This window comes from Octopus bimaculoides, chromosome 6, assembly GCF_046866305.1.
Source record: "Octopus bimaculoides isolate indiv1 chromosome 6, ASM4686630v1, whole genome shotgun sequence".
Taxonomy (NCBI): domain Eukaryota; kingdom Metazoa; phylum Mollusca; class Cephalopoda; order Octopoda; family Octopodidae; genus Octopus; species Octopus bimaculoides.
In genome coordinates, this window is record NC_142933.1 from 35,139,314 (window position 1) to 35,157,467 (window position 18,154).

At 35.2% G+C, this 18,154-nt stretch overlaps 1 protein-coding gene across 2 annotated transcripts in view; it reads right to left on the reverse strand.

Annotated features, from left to right (window-relative positions):
• LOC106873559 (2-phosphoxylose phosphatase 1-like) overlaps positions 1–18,154 on the reverse strand; it is a 51,956-nt gene that overhangs the window by 18,284 nt on the left and 15,518 nt on the right. Inside the window, exons 2-5 of one of the 2 annotated variants that reach the window (XM_089353746.1) lie at positions 12,438–12,608; positions 6,865–7,002; positions 1,789–1,888; positions 490–711 (exon numbers count right to left, since the gene is read on the reverse strand). In XM_089353746.1, coding sequence (XP_089209872.1) covers positions 490–711; positions 1,789–1,840 — 274 coding nt within the window. In that variant the 5' untranslated portion in view covers positions 1,841–1,888; positions 6,865–7,002; positions 12,438–12,608. Of the gene's footprint in view, positions 1–489; positions 712–1,788; positions 1,889–6,864; positions 7,003–12,437; positions 12,612–18,154 lie in introns of both variants that reach the window. The other variant, XM_089353745.1, reaches the window with a different exon arrangement.

The window sequence follows — 18,154 nt, forward strand, 5'->3', positions numbered from 1 at the left end:
AGTACTTATTCTATCGTTCTCTTTTGCTAAATTATGGAGATGTAAACACACCAACAAACACAGACACACAAACATATATATATGACGGGCTTCTTTCAGTTTCCGTCTACCAAATCCATTCACAAAGCTTTGGTTGGCCTAAGGCTATAGTAGAAGACACTTGCCCAAGGTGCCATGCAGTAGGACTGAACCTGGAACCATGTGGTTGGCAAGCAAGTTACTTACCACACAATATGTATGTGTGTGGAGGCACAATGGCCCAGTGGTTAAGGCAGCTGACTTGTGATCGTAAAATTTGTGGTTTCAAGTTTATTGAGCAATAATGGAATCAATGATGACAATGATACTTACATACACATAAATATATGTACATGTTACCCTAGTAATTATATCAAACCATGAAATTCCAACCATTATGCAAATGAGTAGTGCCATACATAGTTTGACTTCATTTTGATAAACAGAAATTTTAGAGAAAATAAAACTTGCCTTTGTATTTTTGAGATCTTGCTGCACGAAACCCTTCACATGCTTTAATCACTCTTGGATGCTGAAGGAGTGTTCTATATGGTGTTTGTTTCTCAGATGATGACGACTTTATAACTGACAAACTTCTCTTTTGATGGTATTTTACTTGAAAATTTTGGAACTGATCTGTTGGCAGTTTTTCACTTGAAGATTTTAAAACTAATTTATAACAAATTGAAAGTTCTGAAATATAATTAACACAAGGTTCCATATGTGAAAACAATTAACTGAAAATTTACATTTTATATGAACAGTGAAAAACTATCTTTACTGCCTCTTCACTCTCCCATCTGTCACAAACAAAAATGCACAAACATGTGCCTCACTTTGAGAAAGTTATTGATTTTTGTTATGTAGAAAAATACTTTATAATAGACTTGTTTTGGAACATATAATTACTAATTTTGTATATCATGTAAGACTAAAAATTCTTAACCTAACAAAGATTTTACTTGGAGACTTTTGGTTTAAATGGCTTAGTAGCCTAATTCAGATACTTTCATTGTGTAAATGATACAAAAGCTAAAAAGTCATTTATATCTCTTTTACTCGTTTCAGTCTTTTGACTGTGGCCATGCGGGAGCACCACCTTTAGTCGAGCAAATCGACCCCAGGACTTTTTCCTTATAAGCTTAGTACTTATTCTATCGGTCTCTTTTGCCGAACCGCTAAGTTACGGGGACATAAACACACCAGCATCGGTTGTCAAGCGATGTTGGAGGACAAACACAGACATACAAACATATATATATATACATTTATATGACAGGCTTCTTTCAGTTTCCGTCTACCAAATCCACTCACAAGGCTTTGGTCGGCCCAAGGCTATAGTAGATGACACTTGCCCAAGGTGCCACACAGTGGGACTGAACCTGGGACCATGTGGTTGGTAAGCAAGCTACTTACCACACAGGAAAAACCTCAAAACCAAGTGCCATGCTATTATTGATATCCACACACAGTTAAGCTTACATGTTATTTGTGCTTTCAATGTCAATGTCTAGAAAATTCTCATTCATTCAATATTTAAATAGTTTATAAAATTCCATCCAAGCATACAAGTCTCTACAAATAAACAAAGAAAATATAAATGGAAGCTAAGATTAAAAGTACATTATAAATATTGTTAAGTTAGGATTGAAACTATTCATTTTAATTCCTAAAATCTTTCAGTCCATGTTTCCTCACCATTTTCATAAACAAGATTTTTTAAATTAGAAAAAAATTTTACAAAAAAAACTACTACAAAAATATACTTACGTATCAGTATTATACAAACAAGGATGCAAACAATATGTACCATAGAAAACATACTTAAACATTTCCAAAACAATGGTATCGACAGCAGAATGCATTTATTCTGAAATTTATAGAGGAAAAAAAAAAGTTCAATTAAACTATTCCTAATAACATTGAAAACTGTCAAAAAAATTTAAAAAAAGGTTAACTTTAGAAGTATTTTCAGTAACCTAAAGGCAAACTCACTGCCATTTTCTTGGAGAAAAAATTCTCTTTTAGTAAAAAGATGTAAAAACATCATATCTGTCCAGTGCTGCTGCCTTTCAGATTTCCAGATGCTGTGTTTCTAGCTCTTTAACTGTTATCAATGGGAAAAAACCAAAGAAGTAACTCTGGACAGATTTAAAGTCATAGCTTTGACTAAAATTGACCAATGTCCAATATTTTAAATCTGGGTTTGTCCCCGTTAATGGGGGTGGCCAGACCTACCTCACTCTTACAGCAACTGCTCTCACACTATCTCATCCGGTTTTGGGTGTCCTTTCTCCTCAAGCCAATCTTTCCAATGTCCTCCTCCATGTTTTCTTTGGTCAACCTCGCTTTCATGATCTATTCACCTTAAACTCAAGCGCTCTCCTCAGAGCATGATTCTCATCCCCCCTCAACACATGTCCATACCACCGCACTCCATTTGCCCTTGCCAGCTGTTCCACCGATTCCTCCAACTCCATCATCCCCATTAAGTCCTCAGTCCTCCTTTTATCCAATAGTTTCACACCACACATTGCTCTCTTGGTCCTTCTCAAAATTGCCATTTTGCTTCCCCTCAGACACCAGGTCTCACTTCCATACAGCAGTGCAGATCTCATGCAGCTCCAATAAACCTTTCCTTTCATCTTCAAAGCGAACCTTTTCCCATATAATAACGCTCCACATTCTCTTAACTTCACCCAGCCAAGTCTCACTCTTGCTGTCACAACTGCTTCACATCCACCCTATCTCCCAAATAACAAAACCCTCTCACTGGTTCCACCAGCCCTCCAGCTCCTTTCTCACATCTTCCACAAATAAAAACTCTTGCCAGTCTTAGGGTCACCTTCATTTTCCTAAATCTACCATGAATCCATTTCCCACATTTTCCACACAACACTGCAGTTGCCATTACCTTCCTCCCACACACACCACATGGATCTACCTTACTAACACTTCTCCTTCTACCCTGCTCACCATCACCTTTGTCTTCCCAAGGTTTACCTTCAAACCCTTGCTTTCAAACATCTTCCATTTCCAAAACTTCTCCCTCAATCCCTCCATCATCTCACTCATCAGAATGAGATCATCTGCAAACAATATCTCCATTATCAATCCTTCTCTAGCACTTTCCATCACCACGTCAATCACTATTGCCAACAACAACGGTGACAACACAGATCCCTGGTGTGCACCAACTTTCACTGCTAACTCCTCCGACAGCTCTGATCCAACTCTAACTCATCAGGGAAGCGTAAATGCAAACAAACACACACACATACATATATATATATATATATATATATGACAAACTTCTTTCAGTTTTCATTATGCAAACCCATTTACTAGGCTTTTGTTTGCCCAGAGTTATAGCAGGAGACTTGCTTAAAGTGCTGCATAGTAGGACCAAACCCAAAACCATATGATTGAAAAGCAAACACAGCTACACCAATGCATGACTCTAGGAAGGGCATCTAGCCATAGAAATTATGAGAAGCAAATACTGGAACTTGACACAGTCTTCTGACTGACTGGATCCTGTCAAACCATCTAACCCATGCCAGTATGGAAGCTGGACATTAAATCATGATTATTATATATCGTATCAGATCATAACTTGGCAACCATCAGAGAGACCAACCACTAGAATGTGAAATTTTGTAAAAAAAACATCTGAAGTTTTCAAAACCACTAAATTTAGAGGAGTGCAGTTACAAGCACCTGAGGATTATTCAAAGACCCTTGTAAAAAAAAAAGTGCTGCCCTGCTTCTGTTAAGTTATAAAAAGCAATACCTCAAATAATAGTTGTTAAGTCAGTTCTAAGAATAAATGATGTAAGATTAAGCTGCATTAACAAAATTTATTGCAGATCTAGCCAACCCAAGCCAGTATGAAGATAATAAAAATATGAATAACAGCTAAAAACATTTTATTAAATGAAATAACTTCTGTCTGGAACACATTACACCAGTCTTCCCTTCATTAAAGTTGTAGCAGAAATATTCAGCTATCACCTGATGTCATGATTCACTGAAATATAGCCCACATGATCAATAAAATTTAAACAATCACAACCTCACATGGAATAGGCTCCAGTGATGATTTCATCTTTTGGTGCATGTCCTGAGCCTATCAATCAGCATAAATTTGACACACCATGACTATGTGACAGGGAGCTACAGAATGCAACACAGAAAGCATTGAGAGAGAGCCTAGCATTTAGTATGTGAAGTGCAGGTATTATCAGACCAGATACAGGAGTCAGTAGCAGAGCAGCAGCTAACAACACCAAGCTAATGAATGATTGGTGACTGTAACACAATGACCAGCTGCCAACTTTTTGACTGCTGCTTCAACCACACTAACTCAGGAACAATTATCTCCAAACTTACTTAACATTTTGACATTTGTAGCAATGACAGTATTTGTGTGTGTGTGTGTGTGTGTGTTTGAAAAGAGTAAAAATTGCAAGAGTCCAGTGTACTTCTTCATACAAATTAAAACAAAAGTTGAATCGTTGACTGACAGCGCCACATTATTAATGGTATTTATTTCAAACATACCAACAAAATGAAGAGATACAAAAAAAAACAAAAAACTGAAACACCAATAAATTTGAATAGAGGTAACTAAACTAAATATTATTGTTCTTTCAACACTATGTATTGCATACATTTAGGTGAACTTTACTGGCAGAAATGTTTGTCAAAATATGTGTCAATTCACAAGTTCAGGTCAAAAAACTAACTTAACTTGTCAATAACAATGTTATAGGAAAATTACATGTTAACCTAGACTTTTGTTTAAATTAAATACTTGAAATGAAAGAGAACAGATTATTGTTATTAATAAAAAGAATATATAAAGGAATGCATATTCAAAACAAATATGTATAAATATGAATCTATATATGTTTTTAAAAAAAAGGCTGCATATGTATTTGATAGACAAATATAACAGTTAACAGAAACAATATTTTAATTAATTATATTTTGTTACGCGATATTTTTTTAGATTACTTTACACTTATAATTTAAATTATATGTACTGTGTGTCCTAGTTACTGTGAATTTAATGAACTCTCTTTAATGATTATTGCATACAAAAAGAATTGGAAACAAAAAATAGCTTCAAAATGGTAGAGTTCAAAAGAACAAAAGAAAAGATTATAGTGTGTGGGTTATTTGTAAAAAACTTTAGCAAGCTAAAAATGGAAAATAAATTAACATGTTAGTTGGTATGTACCAATTTTTTTTAACTTTCTCCTCTTTCAGATTTATCAACATCAACATGGCAGATTCCAATCTAACATAGGAAAGGAAAAGGCAAACCAACCACAACAAACTGAAGATTACCAGCTCCTTGAACATAGTCAAGTCCTTTATGCTCAGGGTCAGGAAAGAGCTGGAGATCTCTAGATGGGAAAGAGTCAAGTCCTTTATGTTCAGGATCAGGAAAGAGCTAGAGATCTCTAGAGGGGCAGTCCACGGTCATATGTTGTCAGCACAGCTGAGGACATCATCAACGACAACCCCAGTGGTTAATGAAAGCCATTGCCAAGCAGCTCAAAGTGGTGTGATGGTAGATTCTTTCATGATGAGGAGAAAGCAGTTCATGTCCACCAAGACCCAAGAGAAATCTATGACCTCCAGCATCATGTAACTGCTTAGTTACCCTGAAGAAAACTGGACAGGGACACACACTACAGGCTTCCACACAATTTCCATCTATCAAATTCACTCACAAGACATTGGTTGACCTGCAGTGGAATTGAACATGAAACCATGTGGTTGTAAAGCAAGCTTCACAGTCATGCCTGGGAGTGATTGTGTGGTAAGAAGCTTGCTTCCCAACCAAATGGTCCCAGGTTCAGTCCTACTGTGTAGCACCTTGGGCAAGTGTCTACTATAGCCTCAAGCCAACCAAAGCCTTGTGAGTGGATTTGGTAGACGGAAACTGAAAGAAGCCCATCATATGTGTGTATGTCTTTGTTTGTCCTTCCATCACCGCTTGATAACTGGTGTTGGTGTGCTTACGTCCCCGTAACTTAGCAGTTCAGCAAAAGTGACTGATAGAATAAGTACCAGGCTTACAAAGAATAAGTCCTAGGGTCAATTCATTCAATTAAAAATTCTAAAATCAGCTAATGGTGAAAATATGAATAACATACTCGGCAGAAAACTAACAAATACATGAGAGTATACTACTTCTGGAAGTTTACCAAGCACAAAGAATCCAGAACCATTGCATATAGCCCCATAATTCCTTGAATTATAGATGTGTCAACTACAAAATCTAGTAAGCTTGTAAACATCTAGTGATATTGACAGTAAATGTTTACAAACCACCTTGAATCAAAGTAATTTTTCAATGCTATTTATTTAAAATTCTGAATAGCTTTGTTTAGTCTCAACATGCAGCTGGTTATTAAGTTTTTTTCTCAACACTACATTATTCAGAAAGTCCTTCCTTTATAAGATAATAGGATGTGAGTGGAAGAAAATTTGGCTGCTATTTCCAGTAGTTCAAAAGGCTACATAGAAACTTCAATAGCTTGAATTCAAAATATAAACATTAAAGGCACATCAGTAACCAACTTGAGAATGATATTGATTTCTAACATTTGTGCAAGGTCACTATTTGAGGAGAAGGGGTAGTTGATACACTTGACTGGTACTTTATACTGAGCAAGAAAGGTAAAGTTCACTTAGGCATGATTGATTTAAACCCAAAATGTAAAGTAAATATTTCTATGTACTTTATCCAATGCTTTAAAAACTCTGCTAATCCAAGGCCCTCCAATACAAAATAAAATAAACTTATTTCTAAAAATATGGCTAACATACCTATTATAAGTTATACTTTCAGTGGTTTCTATCATTGGTATATGCTGTAGTACTGCCTTCCAGAGTTTTAGTCAATCATACTGACACCAATAGTCACTTCATCAATGAACTTCTTAAGCACCATATTTGTGCTTGCACCTGTGTTTAGAAAATGATAAAAAAAGAAAAGCATTTTTAATTAACTTCATTTGCCATCAATTTCTAAATATTGATTTCAAATTTTGGCATCAACCACAGATGAAAGGCAAAGTCAACCTCAAAAGAATTTGAACTCAGAACATAGAAGACAGACGAAATACAACCAAGCATTTTGTTTGGCATATAAACAAGTCTGCCAGCTCGCCACCTTTAAGAGTAACTTTTCAGCATCCAGACTGAAGAAAATTACGAGGTATTGCAATTATTGCTAAATTACAGGACAAAAAACAAAGAGAATTATTTTTTAAATAATGTCAATTATTAAAACATATAGGGACAAGACAAACACCAACACAAATTGAACATGTCATCATTGTTTAAACATCTATTTTTCTATGCTTGCATGGGTCAGATGAGAACATGCTGGGACAGGGTTTTCTATAACCAGATGCCCTTTCTGTTGCTAACATCTACTTGATTCCAAAATGAGGTAATAATCTCCCAGTCTTTTGAACAAATAGCCCAAACAGGTTTAGAAGAATTGGAATCAAACAGTACATGAATGACAAAGGCCTTACTGAATGATGCTAAGACACCCTAGGCCTTCTTGACAACTTTAGAGATGTGGTTTGTCCAACGCAGATCACTGTTGACAATAATACCCAGGTCACATTTACTAACAGACTTCTTATGATTGGTGTTGCTGAGGAACTATGTAAATCATCATCATCATGATAGTTTAACGTCTGCTTTCCATGCTAGCATGGGTTGGACGATTTGACTGAGGACTGGTGAAACCAGACGGCTACACCAGGCTCCAATCTGATTTGGCAGAGTTTCTACAGCTGGATGCCCTTCCTAACGCCAACCACTCAGAGAGTGTAGTTGGTGCTTTTACGTGTCACCCGCACGAAGGCCAGTCAGGCGGTACTGGCAATGGCCACACTCAAAATGGTGTATTTTATGTGCCACCCGCACAAGAGCCAGTCCAGGGGCACTGGCAACAATCTCGCTCGAAAAAGGCTGAGTTTTTCCTCTCAAAATGCATGACAACACACTTGTCCACAGCTAGCTTGAGTTTCTAGTCAGTAATCCATTACTGCATTATGTCCAGGTCTAATTGCTGGAAAAATCTATAGCATATAGGATCTGTTCTATTTATCTCAAGGTACGACATGGTGTCATCTGCATATTTCAATATTGTAACATTCAAGTTGGCGTCCATGTCATTAATATATGCATCAAACAATGGGCTCAAGAATGGATCTCTGTGGTACCTCAGATGTTATCTCATACGTCCTAGAACCCTGACTACCGCTTTTCGACCAAAAACGAAGGGCTTCAACCAGTTATAGAGATTATCTTTCACACCTGTTGCACAAAGTTTTGATAGGAGTCATTTGCGTGGCACAGAATTGAAGGTTTTAGCAAAGTCAAGATACATGCACACATGAGCTACCATCAGGAGATGTCCTCAAGAAACTCAATGAGTTTGCTACAGCAGCTGGAGTAAGAGAAATCCAAATTGTGATGTTTGAATACGGCTAAGGCACTACGCTATCATGAATAACTTTTTCAGATCTACTACCAATTCCCAAAAGTTAAGTGAACTGAAGTAAAAGAATAAAGCTTCAGCTAAGAATGTAAAGCAAAGCTAACTTTAGAACATCAAGGATCATAACAAAATACAATTTCTACCAACCCATCACTATGTTTTGACCACAGATCCAAAATTACTGCAATGGATTTGAAATCATTTGTTTCACAAATCTGTCAGCAAAAGAGATAATGGAGATAATGAACGATAATATATTTAAAAGCAGAGATGTGTGTGTGTACGTGAATATAATTTATGCACGTCCACAAATTAACACGCATGTCGCCCCAATTTTAGGAGGACATTGTTCATGACCCTACCTGCGTTTTCGTCAACTTTTTCTCTCAGAAGCACCTGTGTATAGCTGTAAAAATCGATAAACTTTTACCAATTTTGAAATTTGTTGACATGGTGAAGTCAAATCTGTGCGTACGCACGTGAAGGAGAGAGAGAGAGAGAAAGAAATAGTGTGTTTGTGACAAGGGGAGATACAGAGTGTTTGCTAGAGTCTAACAAAAAAATGGCAACAAAATGTGGGAAAGGGAGACACAAAGCGGCTAAGGAAAAAAAATTTCTCTAACCAAGAGTTTGTTTGCCATTGTCTAACAAAGGAAAAAAAGAACGAAAAAGTGAAAATGTAAAATGCATTTTTTTCTTCTTAAACATGAGATATAGTTTAAAATATAAGATGTTTTTGAAAGACACTATATTCTATAATGAGATTATATAACCTTTCTCACACAATAATTAAAATATATTTATTTTAAATCATTTATTTATTTTAAATCGTTCATCTTTCTCCCCCTCTCACGCACATATACTACTTTGGGAACGAAAGAGTTTTGTTTATATTTCACAACAACTATGAAACAAAAAGGTATGTAACAATTTGTCAGTCCCCCCCCACCAACCCATTTTTCGAACCACAGAAAGGGTTTGGTAATTTTTCAGATTAACACCCGCACGATTTCCACTAGGGTGTTACGGTTAGGGTTAGTGTTAGGATTAGGATTAGGGTTGTTGTTAGGGTTACGGTTTTAGGGTCAGGGTTAGGGTTTAGGGTTAGAGTTAACCTAGAAGGGACAGGTCCCTTATTTTTGGGTTAAGGCTGTTGGTAAGTTTTCCTAAGTTACTCCAATCCAGATCCCCAATGCAAACCTTCAGATCAACCTTCTCCTATGCAGATCTCTAATGCAACATTTAAAAAAACAGTCAATGAGTGGAAATAACCAATAAACTGATTCCTTATGGGATTTCCCAATCAAATTGCCAGCAAACCATTTTCAGCCAAACCAATTTCAACGGATTTCGGTCAAATCTGATGTGGATGTTACTTATTTTGGTTTGAAATAAAGCACTTGATCACTTAATAATCCTAGCTTAATCCCGGGCAGCGCCGGGCTATACAGCTAGTGAACGATAATATGGTGCACCACGTCCAGTAAATCCCATTCCGCCACAATATCCCTCACACAGTAGTCAACAACTTTTGTAGTAAGAACATACCTTATCACGGTTCTTATTCCTTAATATGGTTCTCTTCAAATGTTTTTAAGTATACATATTGTTCTGTTTATGGGCGATGTTTAGAAATTGTTATTTGGCAATCCTTCGGTATTAGTAGACGATATTCACCCATGTCCCCTTCTGGCATAAAGAGGCTAAGTAAAAAAAAGAGTGAATGACATGGTCTACCAATACCGAAGGATTGCCTGTTATTTTAATGCACAAAAGTGGTCATGCCTTCCCCAACCAAACATTAGTCTTGTAGTGCAGAGGGTCTTATATATAAAAAAAAAAAAAAAGAAGAACGGCCCGCCAAACATAATGAAAGCAGTTACGAGGCGGCAAAGATTACCAGAAAAATTAGTGATAACTCCCCTCACCTCACCTCACAAAAAAATCTTATTTTGCATGCAGGAAATGCAGAAAGGGCAAGAGAGTTTTTTGAACGCACGATGGGTAGACAGATGGTTACTCATGAAGAGTGGACCCACGTTAGCCATTAAAAACATGAAAATAAAACAATTTTGAAATAAAATGTTATTCATTTGGGTATAATTCGATTTATTGTTATTTATAATGTTTTATGATATTTTGTCATACATTCAGAGTTTTGATGCTACATATTCATTTCTAAAAGGAAAGTGTTGAATTATATAAACCCAGATTTAAGAGTATGATGGGAGTACAAATATGATTGAATCCCATCTAGATGAGTTTCTGTGGAGAAGAAAATATGGGAAAACCGGAGATGAATGTTTTCAGAACATACTAAAACATCTATTTTCACTTTTCTTAATGACTAGCGCGGGTCCACTCTTCTTCGTGAGTACCGACAGATGTTTGAAAGTGATGGTTTTGAGAAAAACATTTTTTTAATGCTTCCCTCATTGTTTTGAAACTTAGAAAAATGCCAAAAGAAACAGAAATTCTTTTGGCGTTTTTCTAAGTTTCAAATTTGTGTTCGACACATGGGAAGTCATACGATTATGCAAAAACCAAAAACATTTGTTTGTGTATGATTTAGAGGTTATTTAACTTGTTCATACGATCATGAAATTTTTAAAAATTTTTTAATGTTCTTTAAAATCTCATACGATCATGAAATTTTTTTAAATTTTTTAATGTTCTTTAAAATCTGAGGTTTTTTTTGTTAAATCCCAGCAATGGACCATTAAATGTTTAGAGGGAGAAAGATAGGTAGAGATGGACTATATGTAATCTGAACCTTTCCAGATTACATATACTCCATCTCCACCGAAAGATATTGAAAAACATCAATACACCAGTGACAAAGAAAAGAAGGTACCAGGTGGTCGTGAGATGCACTAAAAATAGCATCTAAATAGCCCTTAAACCATACACAAAAATCTTTAATTTTTTTTTGCATAATAGTATGAATTTCCGGGTGTAGAACACAAATTCGCCGACATTTTCTGAAAATTCCAAAAAAATAAAATGTTATAAGGGGTTATATGGGCGCTTAAACTAGTGGACCTCAAATAGTAGACACTGATCTAGAATACCGGCTAGTAATAAACTGAATAATTGGTAACGGGATTAGCACGTGTCATGTCCTTTCATTTGTCCGAAAAACGTTAATGTAATATTAGCTGCATAATTTATATTAATAAATGGTGTCATGCTAAAGGAAAAGAAAACAATTCGATATTCCTCAATATTATGGTAAAATGACCTACGCAACAGCAAGGTTATTCTATTCATGTTTAATCAGTCGCAAGTTAACACAAGTAACCCATGAACTATGCCTATTTAGTTATCAATATTTTCATAAAGAGAACCAAACAGAAATGATAGTTCTTATTTTTCTTAATTTTAAAAATCTTTGTTGCTACAACTGGCAATATACTCCATCCACAAAAGCAACATATGTCGATAATAATTGATCAAATAATCTCAATTGCACGTATGCAGATAAAGACATGTGCGTGTGTTTGTCGGTAATGATTACAAATCCCTAAAATATGATCTCTTGCATGTTGAGTATTGGCATATATACTCATTAAATATTATATGTGTTATGGAAAGAAGCTAAAAAATAATAAATAAAATTAGAATGATAGAGAAATCGATCACTATTTAGGTGAGTTATCTATTTCAATGGACTAACGTCGAAAATAAATGACATGACTTTTTTGTCCTTAGCGATAATTCGAATAACATTGTCAGTAAATCTGCTAACAACGAGAAAAACATGATTTTGAGATGAAAAATTATTTGAAAAAACATATAAAGGTAATAATGATTTATGAAAATAAAAAAAAAATCTTTAAATAGATATTGCTATTTAGAGAAAAATGAAAACTATACGTACGGAAGACGAGCTGCTCATTGAATAACTCTTCCAGGTAAACTGCAGCATGCTGAATACTAAATTTGCGAGAGCTCTACTGGGACTATTTTTTCCCTCTTTTTTTGTTTCCTCCTCTTTCTTCCTTTTATACACGTAGCAGACACATTCGAGAGCAGTTAACCCATCAAAAATCTTCTATGTTAAAGAAAAACCGGGAGCAAAGTTAAATATAAGAAAATAATAAAATATATTCTTTTCACTGTGTTACATAAAGTTAATTAAATTACATAAATTTAAATTTGTAAAAAAATAAGCCAGACAGTTTGGAACCTATCCTATCTGGTATACAGATGTATACGCCCACCTCCGCCGATTTTGTTGCCTCCAACAAATAATTGTTGAGATCCTGAAGAGTGGGTGAATGTAAAGACTTGTTGGAAAAAATTTTTCCGAAGGGTTGCGCAGGGCAGTTTCGGAAGATTCACACGACCTGACATTTTTTCCTCTCATAACTTTCAGGAAAATGGGTATTTTTTAATGAAATTTAAAACGAATACCTTTCAAACGGCATAGATCACGATTACACAGAAATTTGTAGGCAATATTTTTTGGAAGGGGGCGATGAAAAAAGCGTGTGATTTAAGGGAGATTTGACTGTTGTTTCTAGCACATCGCAAGACCACCCGCCTTGTTTTTTTTCTCACTCAAATATGTATTGATGTTTTTCACTATTTTCCTCCATAAACACATTTATGTTATATAAAAAAGGAAAATTTGAAAATGTATGATTTTTTTTAGCCCTACTCCCTGGTCCCGATTGTTTCTATTTATATAACTCTAAAATATTGATATTGGAGAGCCTTAGAAGATTATTGCTGGGATTTATAGAGTGATTTTAATAAGAGGTATACAAAAGATGATTTATTTTGATAGCTTAATTTTCTGTTCGAAAATGTTTTTTTTTTCTTACACACACGCATATGCGGACTCGCTCGGTTGGGGTGCGAGTAAAAATTTAAATTACCATTTTTTTTTTCTTTGCTTATATCCCAGCAATGGACTACGCGTGTGTTACTTTGACATTATCATTTCATAAAATGTGTTAATGGGGAGAAAAATATTGAAAAACATCAATAGACGTGAGAGTGAGGGAAAAAAACGAGTGAGGTCTTGGGATGTGCTAGAAACAACAACCAAATTTCCCTTAAATCACACATTTAACAATTTTTTTTTCTTTTAACAGAAAACGTTTCTCTCGCGGGTTTAAAGTGCATAGTGAAATTTTTTTTAATTGGTCAAAATCGGTCCGGACTGGGGTGGCGGGAGGGAAAAAGAAAATCATAAATTTCCAAAATGTTTTTCTATTTTTCCTGTAAAGATGCCTCCCATCATTCCGAAGACTGTGCTGAAGAAAAAAAACATGGGAAAAAATCCCCGTCAAAACGCAGAAATTCCGGGCAAGACTTCCTTTTGTACCCCCACCCACCCACCACCACCACCACCACCATACACACACACACACACAAATTCCGACTTATATGGGCAGTCTCATCAGAAATTCCTGCTTCCGCCTCCTTCCAAAAAAATTTGATTATAAATTTCTTTTGTAATCGTAATTTACACCGTTTGAGAGGTACTTATATAAAATTTCATTGAAAAAGTACCCATTTCCCTGAAAGTGAAGAGGAGGGAAAATGTCGGGTCGTGTGAATTTTCCGAAAATCCTCTCCTCAGCTCCTCGGAAAAAAATTTTCCAAGCGATTACTTGTTGAAAGTTTCGCTAAAAGGTATTCAATTTTTCTGGAAGTTATGAGGCAACAAAGTCGGCGGAGGTATACATTGTAGTTATGCATCCTGTTGCACATGCCAATAATTAATTTAAAATTTAAGCTTACATTTTGAATTTATAATGCTTCAAAGCATTATGAAAAGAAATGAAATAACTGGCGTTGTTGTTGAGAAGGGTGCGTGTGTTATACATACCCACACAAATATATATATATTTCATTTTCCGTCTACCAAAGTGCCAAGCAGTGGGACTGAACCCGGAACCATGTGGTTGGTAAGCAACCCACTTACCACACACCCACTCATGCGCCTATATCTATATAACTGAACTTTTGGGATCATGTCCATACGTGACAAAATATGTTATGGTTCACAGCTACAATCCACATTTTTACTATATTCCTGCACAAGCTTCCCATATGTCTTAACTTCCATTATTTTAAATTTTTTTATATATATATTTTTTCATTTTCCTTTTTAACTGTGTGAATGTGTACGTGTGTGAATATATGTATATGTATGTATATATTTTATATGTGTGTGCGTGTGTATATATGTGTATGTGTATATGTATACGAGTGTAAGACTGTCCGGTGCATATGTGCGCCTTTCATGCACACGTCCCCTTCCTTTATACGGATATGCATATATTTGTATATGTGCGGGTGTAGGTTTGTGATAGGAGGGATCTACTCCATTTGCCGGGCAGATTTTCAATTTTCTTTTTTTTAAACTAAACACTTTGAAACTTCGGATACTAGTAGAATGTGTCACATAGAACAGGATTTACTCTTAACGTTTTTGACAAAATTTTGTATCTTGGAAGTTATTTCGTGTTAAAGTTGTCATATTTCGGTAATTTTAACCAATCAATGACGTGTATTCAGCTGAAGAAAATTACTGCTGCTGTTTGCAAACAACAACTTACGGGTCCATACCAATGAAAGAGCCTTTACCTGGTCGCTCGACTCGCTAAAAACAGCAGCCAAAGTATCCCTCCTACCTAAATCACAAGCCCATTGTACGTAATGTCCTAGATTATCCCTAAAAAGACGGTTTGCTGAAAGCTAGAATGTCTTTGATGACAGGTTTGCTGTATCAGAATTAATATGAGGCTAAATAACAACAAAATTATTACTGAGACAGACCAACAGCGGAGCCTATATGTGGTTGCATGACCTGCTAGAAAAAGTAGCCAAACTTTTTTATGTACAGAATTCAACCAGTATCCGAAGTTTCAAACTGTTTAGTTAAAAAAAAATCTGTCCATCAAATTGAATAGATCCGATAGGAGGGTGTGTGTATATATATATATATATATATATATATATATATATATATATATATATATACTTTGGGTATGGTAGATGAGTTCAGCAAAAATTTAGATTCAGATGAATATGGTACTTAAGTTGAGGCACCAGAATTTAGTATGGTATTATCCATACAATTTCAAAGATGATTAAAATCAAAATAAGCAACAAGGATATCAAGAGGTAATGCAGTGCGATCGCTTCATGCAACTCCATTTAATTGAACAATGCAATCATTACATCAATTTAAATCCAGAACAATCCTCAGCTGCACAAAGACATAGAATTTAATTAAATTAGAACAGATGGACACAAGAAGTCAAGGAGATAGACAAAGAACATGCCTTCACTCCAGCATAGAAGTTACTCTTTGTCTATCACCTTAACTTCTTGGAGATTATAATTATACTAATGTGTCTATGTGTTCTAATTTAATTAAATTCTATCTTTGTGCAGCTGAGGATTGCTCTGCATTTTAAATTGATGTAATGATTGCATTGTTCGATTAAATGGAGTTGCATGAAACGATCGTACAGCATTACATCTGGATATCCTTGTTACTTATTTTTATATATATATATATATATATATATATATATATATATATATATATATATATGCCGAAACCCAGGTATGTGGTTTTCATAGTTGTGCTTTTGAATGTATTTGTAGGAAAGTGGTTGAACCGAATCACGTCGGGGTCACCAATTGTTGGGAAGTGGTTATACACCATTAGGTGTACTCCGCTTCCGTACATTAAATTTCTTGAAGAAACAACGGAACGCAGATTCTGAACTATCAACACAACAATATTTATTACAACAGAATTCGACAGCACTTCGCCCTTTGGTTACTGAGACGCCGTCAATGAAGTTGCATGGTTATTTGTGTAGCTCCAAAGTTGGAATGTTGGAGAGGTTGCTGCGACGTCTAGGCCCTTCGTCGGCCAGGGTGAAAGAGGATGAAAATCCGCGCGAAGCTTGGATATCGATGACTACGCATGCGCATGAGATTCTTCCTGTATTCCTTCCGGAAATAGTCCCTGCGCATGCGTGGATAAACTTTCCGGAAATGTCGTCTGCTATTAAGGCGTCACTACATATTAATTCTTTCCGTTTCCTCGCCTACTGTAATTTCTCTATTATCTTGGTGCTGTACGGTGGTTTAATTAAGACTTTTAGCTCTTATTTCTAGCAGGTGTATGGTTTTATGTATCCTTACGCTTCGTGCAAGTTTGCAATTTATAGCTAAATAATACTATTTGCCTGCGGACCACCAATGTTACTACTGCTGATACCATCAATCTTAAATTTTATCCACATATGATATTAACATCTTATTTCAAATCTTAGTGCTTGAATGTTTTGTTTATGTATATTTATATGTATAAATCTCTAAATATATATGTATTATGTTACGTGTATACATGTAAACACCCATGTGTATATGGGGATGAGGTTGCGTATACACACACACATATACATATAATATGTGCGTGAGTGTGGATATATGTGTATGTATGAGTACGTACATACACATGTCTGTGTGTGTGTATGTGCATGTGTGCATGTACGCATACATGTTTGTGTGTGTACGTATGTAGACGTTGTGAACGCAGGTTTATGTCTATGTATTGTGAGAATATGGTCGCGTGTAGTTTTTATCTTTTTTTTCTTTTTCTGCCTATTAGAGTAACTTCCCTTTTATTCAACGGTTTTCATAGTGTATGTTGAATAGCCGACGAGAATGCATCGTAGCTCTTCTCTCCAACATTCGAAACTCTGAGTACTATAATGACAACCTTTTACTGTTTGTTCTAAATTATAACATATATAATCTTCTATATATCTAATGTCGAGATCTCATTCTTTTGTTGTTACTTTTTATTATATATATATATATATATATATATATATATATATATATATATATATATATATAATACAAAGAATATATATACATGTATACACACACACATATATGTACATACTTACATCTACATGTGTATATATATGCATATCAGGGTACAGGATGTTAGAACAATAAACTACAGACAACGGAACGAACACATAGGAAAACGGAAAGCCACTTGGAATATCCCTTCATCAGCTGTCTCTATTCTATCTAGACGTTTATATATATATATATATATATATATATATATATACATACACACATATCTATATCTATCTATATATATATATATATATATATATATATATATATATATATATATATATATATATATATATATCAAGCACGTAGTGACCGACAACAGAATGTCGAGTCTACTGCGTATCTGACAATATATGTCTACTTTGCGAATAAAAGTGTAAGAAGGCCGGGGCCGTTTGCGTAGTGATTACGTTTTATTGATTAATTTTCAATTATCATCAACCAATAAGCGATAGTTTGACATCGAGCTGTCTTCGTGCATGCATGTTCTGTTTGGAAGAGGAAGCTAATGGGTGTACGTGTGTGTGCGCGTGCGTGCTTGTTCCTGTGTGTGCGCACAAGCGTATTCTGTTTTTATGTATTTATGTGTGTGGAATGTAGATATACTAAACATAATGTTGCATTTTAAACTTGAGAAAATCTTTGCATATTTGTTCTTAACTGCTTCATTTGTGTATGTAA